General features: G+C 42.9%; 1 protein-coding gene across 1 annotated transcript in view; it reads left to right on the top strand.

Annotated features, from left to right (window-relative positions):
* LOC137295580 (uncharacterized) overlaps window positions 1-14,477 on the top strand; it is a 43,099-nt gene extending 28,622 nt beyond the window's left edge. The window contains exon 2 of the mRNA XM_067826995.1: window positions 12,307-14,477. Within this exon, the coding sequence (XP_067683096.1) occupies window positions 12,321-13,292 (972 nt within the window). The 5' untranslated portion in view covers window positions 12,307-12,320 and the 3' untranslated portion in view covers window positions 13,293-14,477. The remainder of the gene's footprint in view (window positions 1-12,306) is intronic.
* The last annotated feature ends 2,358 nt before the right edge of the window (window positions 14,478-16,835 follow it).

Raw genomic sequence — 16,835 nt, forward strand, 5'->3', positions numbered from 1 at the left:
GTGCTGTATCATCATTGCGAGAGTATGTAGTCTCACTGTATCTAACTGTTGGTGCCGTATCATCATTGCGAGAGTATGTAGTCTCACTGTATCTAGCTGTTGATGCTGTATCATCATTGCGAGAGTATGTAGTCTCACTGTATCTAGCTGTTGGTGCCGTATCATCATTGCGAGCGTATGTAGTCGCATTGTATCTAACTGTTGGTGCCGTATCATCATTGCGAGAGTATGTATTCTCACTGTATCTAGCTGTTGGTGCCGTATGATCATTGCGAGAGTATGTAGTATGATCATTGCGAGAGTATGTAGTCTCACTGTATCTAGCTGTTGGTGCTGTATCATCATTGCCAGAGTATGTAGTCTCACTGTATCTAACTGTTGGTTCCGTATCATCATTGCGAGAGTATGTAGTCTCACTGTATCTAACTGTTGGTGCTGTATCATCATTGCGAGAGTATGTAGTCTCACTGTATCTAACTGTTGGTGCCGTATCATCATTTCGAGAGTATGTAGTCTCACTGTATCTAGCTGTTGGTGCCGTATCATCATTGCGAGAGTATGTAGTCTCACTGTATGTAGCTGTTGGTGCTGTATCATCATTGCGAGAGTATGTAGTCTCACTGTATCTAACTGTTGGTGCTGTATCATCATTGCGAGAGTATGTAGTCTCACTGTATCTAGCTGTTGGTGCCGTATCATCATTTCGAGAGTATGTAGTCTCACTGTGTCTAGCTGTTGGTGCTGTATCATCATTGCGAGAGTATGTAGTCTCACTGTATCTAGCTGTTGGTGCTGTATCATCATTGCGAGAGTATGTAGTCTCACTGTATCTAACTGTTGGTGCTGTATCATCTTTGCGAGAGTATGTAGTCTCACTGTATCTAGCTGTTGGTGCCGTATCATCACTGCGAGAGTATGTAGTCTCACTGTATCTAACTGTTGGTGCTGTATCATCATTGCGAGAGTATGTAGTCTCACTGTATGTAACTGTTGGTGCTGTATCATCATTGCGAGAGTATGTAGTCTCACTGTATCTAGCTGTTGGTGCTTTATCATCATTGCGAGAGTATGTATTCTCACTGTATGTAGCTGTTGGTGCCGCATCATCTTTGCGAGAGTATGTAGTCTCGCTGTATCTAACTGTTGGTGCCGTATCATCATTGCGAGAGTATGTAGTCTCACTGTATCTAACTGTTGGTGCTGTATCATCTTTGCGAGAGTATGTAGTCTCACTGTATCTAGCTGTTGGTGCCGTATCATCATTGCGAGAGTAGGTAGTCTCACTGTATCTAACTGTTGGTGCCGTATCATCATTGCGAGAGTATGTAGTCTCACTGTATCTAGCTGTTGATGCTGTATCATCATTGCGAGAGTATGTAGTCTCACTGTATCTAGCTGTTGGTGCCGCATCATCATTGCGAGCGTATGTAGTCTCATTCTATCTAACTGTTGGTGCCGTATCATCATTGCGAGAGTATGTATTCTCACTGTGTCTAGCTGTTGGTGCCGTATCATCATTGCGAGAGTGTGTAGGATGATCATTGCGAGAGTATGTAGTCTCACTGTATCTAACTGTTGGTGCTGTATCATCATTGCCAGAGTATGTATTCTCACTGTATCTAACTGTTGGTGCCGTATCATCATTGCGAGAGTATGTAGTCTCACTGTATCTAACTGTTGGTGCTGTATCATCTTTGCGAGAGTATGTAGTCTCACTGTATCTAGCTGTTGGTGCCGTATCATCACTGCGAGAGTATGTAGTCTCACTGTATCTAACTGTTGGTGCTGTATCATCATTGCGAGAGTATGTAGTCTCACTGTATGTAACTGTTGGTGCTGTATCATCATTGCGAGAGTATGTAGTCTCACTGTATCTAGCTGTTGGTGCTTTATCATCATTGCGAGAGTATGTATTCTCACTGTATGTAGCTGTTGGTGCCGCATCATCTTTGCGAGAGTATGTAGTCTCGCTGTATCTAACTGTTGGTGCCGTATCATCATTGCGAGAGTATGTAGTCTCACTGTATCTAACTGTTGGTGCTGTATCATCTTTGCGAGAGTATGTAGTCTCACTGTATCTAGCTGTTGGTGCCGTATCATCATTGCGAGAGTATGTAGTCTCACTGTATCTAACTGTTGGTGCCGTATCATCATTGCGAGAGTATGTAGTCTCACTGTATCTATCTGTTGATGCTGTATCATCATTGCGAGAGTATGTAGTCTCACTGTATCTAACTGTTGGTGCCGTATCATCATTGCGAGCGTATGTAGTCTCATTCTATCTAACTGTTGGTGCCGTATCATCATTGCGAGAGTATGTATTCTCACTGTGTCTAGCTGTTGGTGCCGTATCATCATTGCGAGAGTGTGTAGTATGATCATTGCGAGAGTATGTAGTCTCACTGTATCTAACTGTTGGTGCTGTATCATCATTGCCAGAGTATGTATTCTCACTGTATCTAACTGTTGGTGCCGTATCATCATTGCGAGAGTATGTAGTCTCACTGTATCTAACTGTTGGTGCTGTATCATCATTGCGAGAGTATGTAGTCTCACTGTATCTAACTGTTGGTGCCGTATCATCATTGCGAGAGTATGTAGTCTCACTGTATCTAGCTGTTGATGCTGTATCATCATTGCGAGAGTATGTAGTCTCACTGTATCTAACTGTTGGTGCCGCATCATCATTGCGAGCGTATGTAGTCTCATTGTATCTAACTGTTGGTGCCGTATCATCATTGCGAGAGTATGTATTCTCACTGTGTCTAGCTGTTGGTGCCGTATCATCATTGCGAGAGTATGTAGTATGATCATTGCGAGAGTATGTAGTCTCACTGTATCTAACTGTTGGTGCTGTATCATCATTGCGAGAGTATGTAGTCTCACTGTATCTAACTGTTGGTGCCGTATCATCATTGCGAGAGTATGTAGTCTCACTGTATCTAACTGTTGGTGCTGTATCATCATTGCGAGAGTATGTAGTCTCACTGTATCTAACTGTTGGTGCCGTATCATCATTGCGAGAGTATGTAGTCTCATTGTATCTAACTGTTGGTGCCGTATCATCATTGCGAGAGTATGTATTCTCACTGTATCTAGCTTTTGGTGCCGTATCATTTTTGAGAGAGTATGTAGTCTCACTGCATCTACCTGTTGGTGTTGTATGATCATTGCGAGAGTATGTGTTCTCACTGTATCTAGCTGTTGGTGCCGCATCATCATTGCGAGAGTATGTAGTCTCACTTCATGTAGCTGTTGGTGCCGTATCATCATTGCGAGAGTATGTATTCTCACTGTATCTAGCTGTTGGTGCCGCATCATCATTGCGAGAGTATGTAGTCTCACTGTATCTAACTGTTGGTGCTGTATCATCATTGCGAGAGTATGTAGTCTCACTGTGTCTAACTGTTGGTGCCGTATCATCATTGCGAGAGTATGTAGCCTCACTGTATGTAACTGTTGATGCTGTATCATCATTGCGAGAGTATGTAGTCTCACTGTATCTAGCTGTTGGTGCCGTATCATCATTGCGAGCGTATGTAGTCTCATTGTATCTAACTGTTGGTGCCGTATCATCATTGCGAGAGTATGTATTCTCACTGTATCTAGCTGTTGGTGGCGTATCATCATTGCGAGAGTATGTAGTATGATCATTGCGAGAGTATGTAGTCTCACTGTATCTAACTGTTGGTGCTGCATCATCATTGCGAGAGTATGTAGTCTCACTGTATCTAACTGTTGGTGCCGTATCATCATTGCGAGAGTATGTAGTCTCACTGTATCTAACTGTTGGTGCTGTATCATCATTGCGAGAGTATGTAGTCTCACTGTATCTAGGTGTTGGTGCCGTATCATCATTGCGAGAGTATGTAGTCTCACTGTATCTAGCTGTTGGTGCCGTATCATCATTGCGAGAGTATGTAGTCTCACTGTATCTAGCTGTTGGTGCTGTATCATCATTGCGAGAGTATGTAGTCTCACTGTATCTAACTGTTGGTGCTGTATCATCTTTGCGAGAGTATGTAGTCTCACTGTATCTAGCTGTTGGTGCCGTATCATCATTGCGAGAGTATGTAGTCTCACTGTATCTAACTGTTGGTGCTGTATCATCATTGCGAGAGTATGTAGTCTCACTGTATGTAACTGTTGGTGCTGTATCATCATTGCGAGAGTATGTAGTCTCACTGTATCTAGCTGTTGGTGCTTTATCATCATTGCGAGAGTATGTATTCTCACTGTATGTAGCTGTTGGTGCCGCATCATCTTTGCGAGAGTATGTAGTCTCGCTGTATCTAACTGTTGGTGCCGTATCATCATTGCGAGAGTATGTAGTCTCACTGTATCTAGCTGTTGGTGCTGTATCATCATTGCGAGAGTATGTAGTCTCACTGTATCTAACTGTTGGTGCTGTATCATCTTTGCGAGAGTATGTAGTCTCACTGTATCTAGCTGTTGGTGCCGTATCATCATTGCGAGAGTATGTAGTCTCACTGTATCTAACTGTTGGTGCCGTATCATCATTGCGAGAGTATGTAGTCTCACTGTATCTAGCTGTTGATGCTGTATCATCATTGCGAGAGTATGTAGTCTCACTGTATCTAGCTGTTGGTGCCGTATCATCATTGCGAGCGTATGTAGTCTCATTGTATCTAACTGTTGGTGCCGTGTCATCATTGCGAGAGTATGTATTCTCACTGTGTCTAGCTGTTGGTGCCGTATCATCATTGCGAGAGTATGTAGTATGATCATTGCGAGAGTATGTAGTCTCACTGTATCTAACTGTTGGTGCTGTATCATCATTGCGAGAGTATGTAGTCTCACTGTATCTAACTGTTGGTGCCGTATCATCATTGCGAGAGTATGTAGTCTCACTGTATCTAACTGTTGATGCTGTATCATCATTGCGAGAGTATGTAGTCTCACTGTATCTAACTGTTGGTGCTGTATCATCATTGCGAGAGTATGAAGTCTCACTGTATCTAGCTGTTGATGCTGTATCATCATTGCGAGAGTATGTAGTCTCACTGTATCTAACTGTTCGTGCCGTATCATCATTGCGAGAGTATGTAGTCTCAGTGTATGGAGCTTTTGGTGCTTTATCATCATTGCGAGAGTATGTATTCTCACTGTATGTAGCTGTTGGTGACGTATCATCATTGCGAGAGTAGTCTCATTGTATCTAGCTGTTGGTGCTTTATCATCATTTCGAGAGTATGTAGTCTCACTGTATGTAGCTGTTGGTGCCGTATCGCCATTGCGAGAGTATGTAGTCTCACGGTGTCTAACTGTTGGTACTGTATCCTCATTGCGAGAGTATGAAGTCTCACTGTATCTAGCTGTTGGTGCTGTATGATCATTGCGAGAGTATGTAGTCTCACTGTATCTAGCTGTTGGTGCCGTATCATCATTGCGAGAGTATGTAGTCTCACTGCATGTAGCTGTTGGTGCCGTATCATCATTGCGAGAGTATGTATTCTCACTGTATCTAGCTGTTGGTGCCGTATCATCATTGCGAGAGTATGTAGTCTCACTGTATCTAACTGTTGGTGCTGTATCATCATTGCGACAGTCTGTAGTGTCACTGCCTGTAACTGTTGGTGCTGTATCATCATTGCGAGAGTGTGTGGTCTCGCTGTATCTAAGTGTTGGTGCTGTATCATCATTGCGAGAGTATGTAGTCTCACTGTATCTAGCTGTTGGTGCCGTATCATCATTGCGAGAGTATGTAGTCTCACTGTATCTAACTGTTGGTGCTGTATCATCATTGCGAGAGTATGTAGTCTCACTGTATCTAACTGTTGGTGCTGTATCATCATTGCGAGAGTATGTAGTCTCACTGTATCTAGCTGTTGGTGCTTTATCATCATTGCGAGAGTATGTATTCTCACTGTATGTAGCTGTTGGTGCCGCATCATCTTTGCGAGAGTGTGTAGTCTCGCTGTATCTAACTGTTGGTGCCGTATCATCATTGCGAGAGTATGTAGTCTCACTGTATCTAGCTGTTGGTGCTGTATCATCATTTCGAGAGTATGTAGTCTCACTGTATCTAGCTGTTGGTGCCGTATCATCATTGCGAGAGTATGTAGTCTCACTGTATCTAGCTGTTGGTGCCGTATCATCATTTCGAGAGTATGTAGTCTCACTGTATCTAGCTGTTGGTGCCGTATCATCATTGCGAGAGTATGTATTCTCACTGTATGTAGCTGTTGGTGCCGTATCATCATTTCGAGAGTATGTAGTCTCACTGTATCTAGCTGTTGGTGCCGTATCATCATTGCGAGTGTATGTAGTCTCACGGTATCTAACTGTTGGTGCTGTATCATCATTGCGAGAGTATGAAGTCTCACTGTATCTAGCTGTTGGTGCTGTATCATCATTGCGAGAGTATGTAGTCTCACTGTATCTAACTGTTCGTGCCGCATCATCATTGCGAGAGTATGTAGTCTCACTGTATGTAGCTGTTGGTGCTTTATCATCATTGCGAGAGTATGTATTCTCACTGTATGTAGCTGTTGGTGACGTATCATCATTGCGAGAGTAGTCTCATTGTATCTAGCTGTTGGTGCTTTATCATCATTGCGAGAGTATGTAGTCTCACTGTATGTAGCTGTTGGTGCCGTATCGCCATTGCGAGAGTATGTAGTCTCACGGTATCTAGCTGTTGGTGCCGTATCATCATTGCGAGAGTATGTAGTATCATCATTGCGAGAGTTTGTGGTCTCACTGTATCTAACTGTTGGTGCGGTATCATCATTGCGAGAGTAGGTAGTCTCATTGTATCTAGCTGTTGGTGCCGTATCATCATTGCGAGAGTATGTAGTCTCACTGTATCTAGCTGTTGATGCTGTATCATCATTGCGAGAGTATGTAGTCTCACTGTATCTAGCTGTTGGTGCCGTATCATCATTGCGAGCGTATGTAGTCTCATTGTATCTAACTGTTGGTGCCGTGTCATCATTGCGAGAGTATGTATTCTCACTGTGTCTAGCTGTTGGTGCCGTATCATCATTGCGAGAGTATGTAGTATGATCATTGCGAGAGTATGTAGTCTCACTGTATCTAACTGTTGGTGCTGTATCATCATTGCGAGAGTATGTAGTCTCACTGTATCTAACTGTTGGTGCCGTATCATCATTGCGAGAGTATGTAGTCTCACTGTATCTAACTGTTGATGCTGTATCATCATTGCGAGAGTATGTAGTCTCACTGTATCTAACTGTTGGTGCTGTATCATCATTGCGAGAGTATGAAGTCTCACTGTATCTAGCTGTTGATGCTGTATCATCATTGCGAGAGTATGTAGTCTCACTGTATCTAACTGTTCGTGCCGTATCATCATTGCGAGAGTATGTAGTCTCAGTGTATGGAGCTTTTGGTGCTTTATCATCATTGCGAGAGTATGTATTCTCACTGTATGTAGCTGTTGGTGACGTATCATCATTGCGAGAGTAGTCTCATTGTATCTAGCTGTTGGTGCTTTATCATCATTTCGAGAGTATGTAGTCTCACTGTATGTAGCTGTTGGTGCCGTATCGCCATTGCGAGAGTATGTAGTCTCACGGTGTCTAACTGTTGGTACTGTATCCTCATTGCGAGAGTATGAAGTCTCACTGTATCTAGCTGTTGGTGCTGTATGATCATTGCGAGAGTATGTAGTCTCACTGTATCTAGCTGTTGGTGCCGTATCATCATTGCGAGAGTATGTAGTCTCACTGCATGTAGCTGTTGGTGCCGTATCATCATTGCGAGAGTATGTATTCTCACTGTATCTAGCTGTTGGTGCCGTATCATCATTGCGAGAGTATGTAGTCTCACTGTATCTAACTGTTGGTGCTGTATCATCATTGCGACAGTCTGTAGTGTCACTGCCTGTAACTGTTGGTGCTGTATCATCATTGCGAGAGTGTGTGGTCTCGCTGTATCTAAGTGTTGGTGCTGTATCATCATTGCGAGAGTATGTAGTCTCACTGTATCTAGCTGTTGGTGCCGTATCATCATTGCGAGAGTATGTAGTCTCACTGTATCTAACTGTTGGTGCTGTATCATCATTGCGAGAGTATGTAGTCTCACTGTATCTAACTGTTGGTGCTGTATCATCATTGCGAGAGTATGTAGTCTCACTGTATCTAGCTGTTGGTGCTTTATCATCATTGCGAGAGTATGTATTCTCACTGTATGTAGCTGTTGGTGCCGCATCATCTTTGCGAGAGTGTGTAGTCTCGCTGTATCTAACTGTTGGTGCCGTATCATCATTGCGAGAGTATGTAGTCTCACTGTATCTAGCTGTTGGTGCTGTATCATCATTTCGAGAGTATGTAGTCTCACTGTATCTAGCTGTTGGTGCCGTATCATCATTGCGAGAGTATGTAGTCTCACTGTATCTAGCTGTTGGTGCCGTATCATCATTTCGAGAGTATGTAGTCTCACTGTATCTAGCTGTTGGTGCCGTATCATCATTGCGAGAGTATGTATTCTCACTGTATGTAGCTGTTGGTGCCGTATCATCATTTCGAGAGTATGTAGTCTCACTGTATCTAGCTGTTGGTGCCGTATCATCATTGCGAGTGTATGTAGTCTCACGGTATCTAACTGTTGGTGCTGTATCATCATTGCGAGAGTATGAAGTCTCACTGTATCTAGCTGTTGGTGCTGTATCATCATTGCGAGAGTATGTAGTCTCACTGTATCTAACTGTTCGTGCCGCATCATCATTGCGAGAGTATGTAGTCTCACTGTATGTAGCTGTTGGTGCTTTATCATCATTGCGAGAGTATGTATTCTCACTGTATGTAGCTGTTGGTGACGTATCATCATTGCGAGAGTAGTCTCATTGTATCTAGCTGTTGGTGCTTTATCATCATTGCGAGAGTATGTAGTCTCACTGTATGTAGCTGTTGGTGCCGTATCGCCATTGCGAGAGTATGTAGTCTCACGGTATCTAGCTGTTGGTGCCGTATCATCATTGCGAGAGTATGTAGTATCATCATTGCGAGAGTTTGTGGTCTCACTGTATCTAACTGTTGGTGCGGTATCATCATTGCGAGAGTAGGTAGTCTCATTGTATCTAGCTGTTGGTGCTTTATCATCATTGCGAGAGTATGTATTCTCACTGTATGTAGCTGTTGGTGCCATATCATCATTGCGAGAGTATGTAGTCTCACTGTATGTAGCTGTTGGTGCTTTATCATCATTGCGAGAGTATGTATTCTCAATGTATCTATCTGTTGGTGCCGCATCATCTTTGCGAGAGTATGTAGTCTCACTGTATCTAACTGTTGGTGCCGTATCATCATTGCGAGAGTATGTAGTCTCACTGTATGTAGCTGTTGGTGCTTTATCATCATTGCGAGAGTATGTATTCTCAATGTATCTATCTGTTGGTGCCGCATCATCTTTGCGAGAGTATGTAGTCTCACTGTATCTAACTGTTGGTGCTGTATGATCATTGCGAGAGTATGTAGTCTCACTGTATCTAGCTGTTGGTGCCGTATCATCATTGCGAGAGTATGTAGTCTCACTGCATGTAGCTGTTGGTGCCGTATCATCATTGCGAGAGTATGTATTCTCACTGTATCTAGCTGTTGGTGCCGTATCATTTTTGCGAGAGTATGTAGTCTCACTGCATGTAGCTGTTGGTGCCGTATCATCATTGCGAGAGTATGTAGTCTCACTGCCTTTAACTCTTGGTGCTGTATCATCATTGCGAGAGTATGTATTCTCACTGTATGTAGCTGTTGGTGCCGTATCATCTTTGCGAGAGTATGTAGTCTCGCTGTATCTAACTGTTGGTGCCGTATCATCATTGCGAGAGTAGGTAGTCTCACTGTATGTAGCTGTTGGTGCCGTATCATCATTTCGAGAGTATGTAGTCTCACTGTATCTAGCTGTTGGTGCCGTATCATCATTGCGAGAGTATGTAGTCTCATTGTATGTAGCTGTTGGTGCTGTATCATCATTGCGAGAGTATGTATTCTCACTGTATGTAGCTGTTGGTGCCGTATCATCATTGCGAGAGTATGTAGTATCATCATTGGGAGAGTAGGTAGTCTCACTGTATGTAGCTGTTGGTGCCGTGTCATCATTGCGAGAGTATGTAGTCTCACGGTATCTAACTGTTGGTGCCGTATCATCATTTCGAGAGTATGTAGTCTCACTGTATCTAGCTGTTGGTGCCGTATCATCATTGCGAGAGTATGTAGTCTCATTGTATCTAACTGTTGGTGCCGTGTCATCATTGCGAGAGTATGTAGTCTCACTGTATGTAGCTGTTGGTGCCGTATCATCATTGCGAGAGTATGTATTATCACTGTATGTAACTGTTGGTGCTGTATCATCATTGCGAGAGTATGTAGTCTCACTGTATCTAACTGTTGGTGCTGTATCATCATTGCGACAGTCTGTAGTGTCACTGCCTGTAACTCTTGGTGCTGTATCATCATTGCGAGAGTGTGTGGTCTCGCTGTATCTAACTGTTGGTGCCGTATCATCATTTCGAGAGTATGTAGTCTCACTGTATCTAACTGTTGGTGCTGTATCATCATTGCGAGAGTATGTATTCTCACTGTATCTAGGTGTTGGTGCTGTATCATCATTGCGAGAGTATGTAGTCTCACTGTATGTAGCTGTTGGTGCCGTATCATCTTTGCGAGAGTATGTAGTCTCGCTGTATCTAACTGTTGGTGCCGTATCATCATTGCGAGAGTATGTAGTCTCACTGTATCTAGCTGTTGGTGCCGTATCATCATTTCGAGAGTATGTAGTCTCACTGTATCTAGCTGTTGGTGCCGTATCATCATTGCGAGAGTATGTAGTCTCATTGTATGTAGCTGTTGGTGCTGTATCATCATTGCGAGAGTATGTAGTCTCACTGTATGTAGCTGTTGGTGCCGTATCATCATTGCGAGAGTATGTAGTATCATCATTGCGAGAGTAGGTAGTCTCACTGTATGTAGCTGTTGGTGCCGTATCATCATTGCGAGAGTATGTAGTCTCACGGTATCTAACTGTTCGTGCCGTATCATCATTGCGACAGTCTGTAGTGTCACTGCCTGTAACTGTTGGTGCTGTATCATCATTGCGAGAGTATGTGGTCTCGCTGTATCTAACTGTTGGTGCCGTATCATCATTGCGAGAGTATGTAGTCTCACTGTATCTAGCTGTTGGTGCCGTATCATCATTGCGAGAGTATGTAGTCTCACTGTATCTAGCTGTTGGTGCTGTATCATAATTGCGAGAGTATGTAGTCTCACTGTATCTAGCTGTTGGTGCTTTATCATCATTGCGAGAGTATGTGTTCTCACTGTATGTAGCTGTTGGTGCTGTATCATCATTGGGAGAGTATGTAGTCTCACTGTATGTAGCTGTTGGTACCGTATCATCATTGCAAGAGTATGTAGTATCATCATTGCGAGAGTATTTAGTTTCACTGTATCTAGCTGTTGGTCCCATTCTAACATATATCTATTGTAACTTGAACTGAACTGGTAAGTGTATTGTTTCCAAAATGTGATTATATATTGCCCAGTTTGTGACCATGTTTAACCCTGTTGTGACTATACATAACCCCGTTTGTGACCATTTTTAACCCTGTTGTGCTCCATTGTCACCGACTGTATCTCATGTGTGACTGTTATCCGTTTTGTGACGGTATGATACCGTATGGTGACGCCGTTACCATACGTAACACATTCACTGAATGCGGTATTTATTTCCATTATGATATCATTGATTCATTTATTGTTTAAATTCGAAAGAAATGAACATGCATCAATGAATCGGATATATATATCGGGAATCGGGTACACAATCCAACCAGAAGTCCACTTTATCATGATATTTTACGTGAGCTCTGGAGAAACAGCCGGGTAACATAAATCTGAAGTGTGCTTTTCTTGTAGCAATGAATTGTTTCATGCTATTTGGATTCCACTGTATTTAATGACATATTTCATGTCACGTCTTGGTTTACAGTAATGGTATTCCTAATGGTAATGGTATGAAAATAGTCATCTGGTCAACAATATTGTCGGTGACCTTGATCGTGCTTACATGTTATGGTTTGTGACTGTGTCCTTGTGTGGTCACTTTTTGTTTTACACATATTTGCGTAAGGACTGCGGGTATACTCTTGTGGCAGTTTTCAACATAGGCCAAGTTGAACGTTTAGTAATTGTGAACTTCTTAATTGATCTATGTTATGTAAATGTTGAACAGACAGACGACCTGACGTTAGTTCTATCTGACCATACCTTTACAACTTTGTGAGTGGCATTAGTGACTGATTCCCATCTCCCCTTTCATTCCCAGGACGTCCAAGGAGGATGTGGCAAATTACTTCGTCAATGAAATCACCATTGTTTGGTGCCAAAAAACGGAAAGCGAGTGGGGATAGAGATGTGGACGTCGACATACAGGACGACGATCTCGGACCTTCTAAACAGACTGACGCCGTGACGTCGGCAGAGATCAAACAGGAAGCGTGCTCGACCTCCTCATCCAGTAGCCATACAGGGAGACGAGATGTGTCACGAGCTCGGAGTTCTGCAGACGGCATTGTATTGTGTGGACACTGCCGGGAGATGCGTGCCACGTTATGTTGTATGGAACAGTCTTGTGTTTCCTTCGCGTATCGCACATGGCATATGACGTCATTATTTATCTGTGACGTGTGTGACATCACATTTCATGACAGCAACCCAGTAATGGCAGAACACTTGCGGTCGCGGTTACTGATTCGAAGTTACAACATTGACTCACAAAGAGAGGCAACACCAGTGTCGCTACACGAGAATGAAAACTCAGCTCCGGCTTATGGTCCGTCTGAAACCACATTTACTGCTCCCCTCAGTCTGCTGCAGGATACAGTCACCGGAACAGACACGCCAAGGCAGCAGGTCCAAAATACCACTGTCTCTGCAGCACGCCTCCCGGGACGCCAGCTCAGCAATATACTCATGCGAGTCCACGAACGCTACCAAACAGTTCTAAAACACAACCTGAGTCACCACTGCCCGTTAACGGAGACCTTCAGAGAGACCAAGGTTGCTAGACAAACTCTAGTCGACGCCATTGGTATTGCTGAACTGAAGATCGTAGATCCTGCAAGATATGAAGAGATCATTGCATCATACCGTGATGACGTCGTAGCCCCGAGAATGTTGGATGTGGAGACAGTCTGCAGACGTGTCCTGAATGAATACACAGACACCATCAATGAACTGAGGGGGAAGAGTATAATTCCTTTCAGGTTCAACATGTATTTGCCAAGAGGGAAAACTGACCAGAATTCCTGAAATGGTTATTTGGGCGTGTATACAGTAGCGTTATGTCTCCAAGGGCACGAATCTTGCTTACCGGCATTTCCTAAGTGCACGCCATGCACTCATCGATAACTCTCAGCATCACACCTGCATAGTGATTCTGTGAACGCAAGATCGTCTGTGCAATGATTCTTTTAAAAAAAGCCCATATGCCTTCATCCATGTTCCCCTTATCTGAAATAGGTTGATGGTTTCAGAAATATGTTTGTGTGTATGTCTGTTAACAGTACAGGTGTCAAGGTTTGGTCATTCATGACCAGTCCATGGCCGGGCCTAGCTTGAGGGTGACTCGTACCTCCCTACAATGATTTCATACTTGCGTATGAACATCAGGAATATTTATATAAGAATCATACCTGCATTTCTGTATAATTGTAACAGTAATAATGTAGCAGTTGAGACTTTTCACTGTCTGATTTTGTTTCATATTGCATTATGTGTATGAGAATAGCACTCAGTGATTGCTTCTGCAAACAACGCGCCATGCCACAGCTTGCTGCAATCCACCGTCCGACCCGACGTGGGCATGATGCACCGTGATTGGACCCCTAAACGAAATTTGTAACAGACATTGACGCAATATAATATTGTGAATGATAAATATATAATCGAGTCTGGAAAAGAATGTCCAGTACTTGACATCATAAGATGCCATGAAATGCAGCAGTCACATCTGCTAGACTGACCACCCAATCCATCACTGGTTAACATTATCGCACTGCCATGTTTGTGGGGTTTTTTTTGCTCAAACCTCTATTCCCACAGAATCTTTCTGGAATGGAACGGTTACAGAAAGCGACAGTAACACTTGCTCACCTGGGTCATTGTTCCGTTGAAATTTGATAAGCCCAACGGTGTTTAAGTCACCTGGTGTCCTCGAGGCCAACCGATGCTGCGCCTGTTGCAACGCAAAAGGTAATGGCACTCGTTGATGTTGTTGATTGAATTGTAGCTCTCTGTCAGTGTGTGTCACTCGATCTCCGTGCAGTTATCAGGTATAGTTTTTGTCAGAATATGTTTTGATTACACGAAAAAGTATGTTATGTTGCCATGTTCCATACGTCGACATAGATTCTTACGTCGTTCTGACCACTTACCTGAATCTGTGTCCAAACGTAACCTCTACAGAATAAAAAAGTTGTATGTCCATAAAAAAAAGTCCTTATTCTTGATCTCAGCTTCTGGAATGCCAAACAAAGAAGTAAACAGATGGGCAAGAGACAAGACGGAGTGATTTTTAGGAATGAAAATAATGTGACATTATTTTGCAAAGGGGCTAAACACACAACATTATATGCTTAAGTCGATTATAACCATGGCTATATTCATGTATGCCGATGATATCACATGTAGGCCAACCCCGGGCCAAGGGAAAGTTATCACGGGTGGAGAATACAGCACAACGTTAACGGATTGGTATGGTGTCTTGACGGTTTCGTAATGATTTGTGGCAAATGCTAGACCAGCAATACAATGAATTTTCAGTCAAAGTATTGGAGAAAGATTTTTAAGTAATTATGATAAAACTCACATTCGTCTTTGTTTCTAGTTTTTGGCCAAGTAAAGTCGGCGGTAACTGTCTTTCGCCGTAGTTATTTAATGCCTGAACATGTAATTGAAGAGACGAGTAAAATCGCCTCCTCTGATTCGAAGTTAGAAACACGCATGGTTTCATTGTCCCAGTAGCAAACTTCCCTTCATGTCATCAGTCACTGGAGTTGTAGTATTCGGTCTGTGCATTTCAGAGTTTGGTCCCTCTACAATGATTACACAGTGATTTTGACTCCTGCCCAAAAGATGTTTGGTTAACTACAGCATTGAGCATATCTTTGCACAGTGTTTTGGTAGATATGGAAAACCAAATTTTTGATGCTTCAGTGTGGGAAAAAGTATGTCCGATGCAAATCTAGAGTTTGCCTTAATATGTCCTTGCGTGTGATTCATGTGTGATACATTCACTGTGCCTTTAGCTCCTGCGTCTCACTCTTTGACGACTCCCGTGTAGTTTGTGATTTCGAAAAGACGATGTATATTGACGATGTATTTTCTACTGATCACATCGCATATCAGTCATTGATTTGGCATTAACTAGGAAAGAATATACGTAAATATTCAGGATTGGTGTCATCGAAAAACCCTAGAGCTCATTTGGACAGGAATTGAGGATAGTTTAACATTGTTTCCAGCTGGTCAGCTCAGGCTAACCGATGTAGTAATATACAATATCAATATTTGCGATATGATGGTGCGTATTCTGTATTAATGGCTGAATATAGATACAGACGGGTAAAATAACCTCAAAACAGTAAACAGCGTAAAATCTAAAGTTATTTTAAAGCCTTAGGTTAAAAATAACCTTAAATAGACATGTACTTAGCAAGGCACTTCGTCTGACATTCGTGGGCACGTGCACTTTGTGTACAATGAACTCACGTTTTGCATGCTTTTTGACACACCTACTATTGAAAACTGCCGAACGGTTAAGAAATCTTTAGCCTCTGAACACGCAAATGTCAGCCCTGATTGTGTCATACCACGGCTAAGAAAATAAGCGTCTCCGCACCGTGAATATGCTGGACACTGGAACTTTGGTGTCCATCGAAACACGATCTCATTTCTTATACAGAAGTATTCAGCATGATGTGAACACGAGGGATTTGCCTCGGACCGGCAGTCCACGTATATGACGTCACGTCAGCAAGACAAACACATTCGACTGACCCATCTAAGGAATCGATTCCAGACTGTCAGTGTAATTGCTCCGACCATTCTGGCTTACGTTCAGTCAGTTGCAAGGCCTATAATGTCGAAGTGTTCTTAGCGCTAAGATAGTCGTAAGTGCCATGTAATGTATTAACATTAAGGTACGCCTATCTTAGAGAGATTCCAAAATCTAGGCCCAAGACTGTAAGGAGCCGAATGATGAAACACAACTTCCGGTCCCGTCCATATGTCGTTCGTGTTTTCAGACATTTCCTGAGACAACAGAGTACTCCGGTACTGGCCAGCGGTTTCTCGAGACTTGTTCCCTATACAGTACGTCTCCGATGACCTGGGGCGACGTTTATGGCAAACACAGACTCAGCCATTGACGTAAGCTAAATTGGGACAAGCGTTGGTTCACATCTAAACATGGTACAATATTCACCATACATTCTTCAATCGCTTATTGTCGTCCATCCGTCGTCGTTGTCAAACCTGCAACAACGCCAATGGTGGACACAAACGACACTGAATTTGGGAACTGACTTTTGACACCACGTCTCTACTAGGGTGAGTCACGATGCCAGGGGTCAAATCATTCAGATTTCGATACTATCTTATCAACAGTTAAACGGTGATTAACGGAAACACCACAAATTATGTAATTATCATTTTCTATTATATTGGAATAACGTCAAATGAGGCACAGTTATACTTTATTCCAGTAGTGTATATGTTAGTGAAGAAACACATGTTACGGACAATATACCCCGACACCGTTTCCTGTGCTGCTGGTTATATGACTAAAGATGT

Source organism: Haliotis asinina, chromosome 9 (assembly GCF_037392515.1).
Source record: "Haliotis asinina isolate JCU_RB_2024 chromosome 9, JCU_Hal_asi_v2, whole genome shotgun sequence".
NCBI lineage: Eukaryota > Metazoa > Mollusca > Gastropoda > Lepetellida > Haliotidae > Haliotis > Haliotis asinina.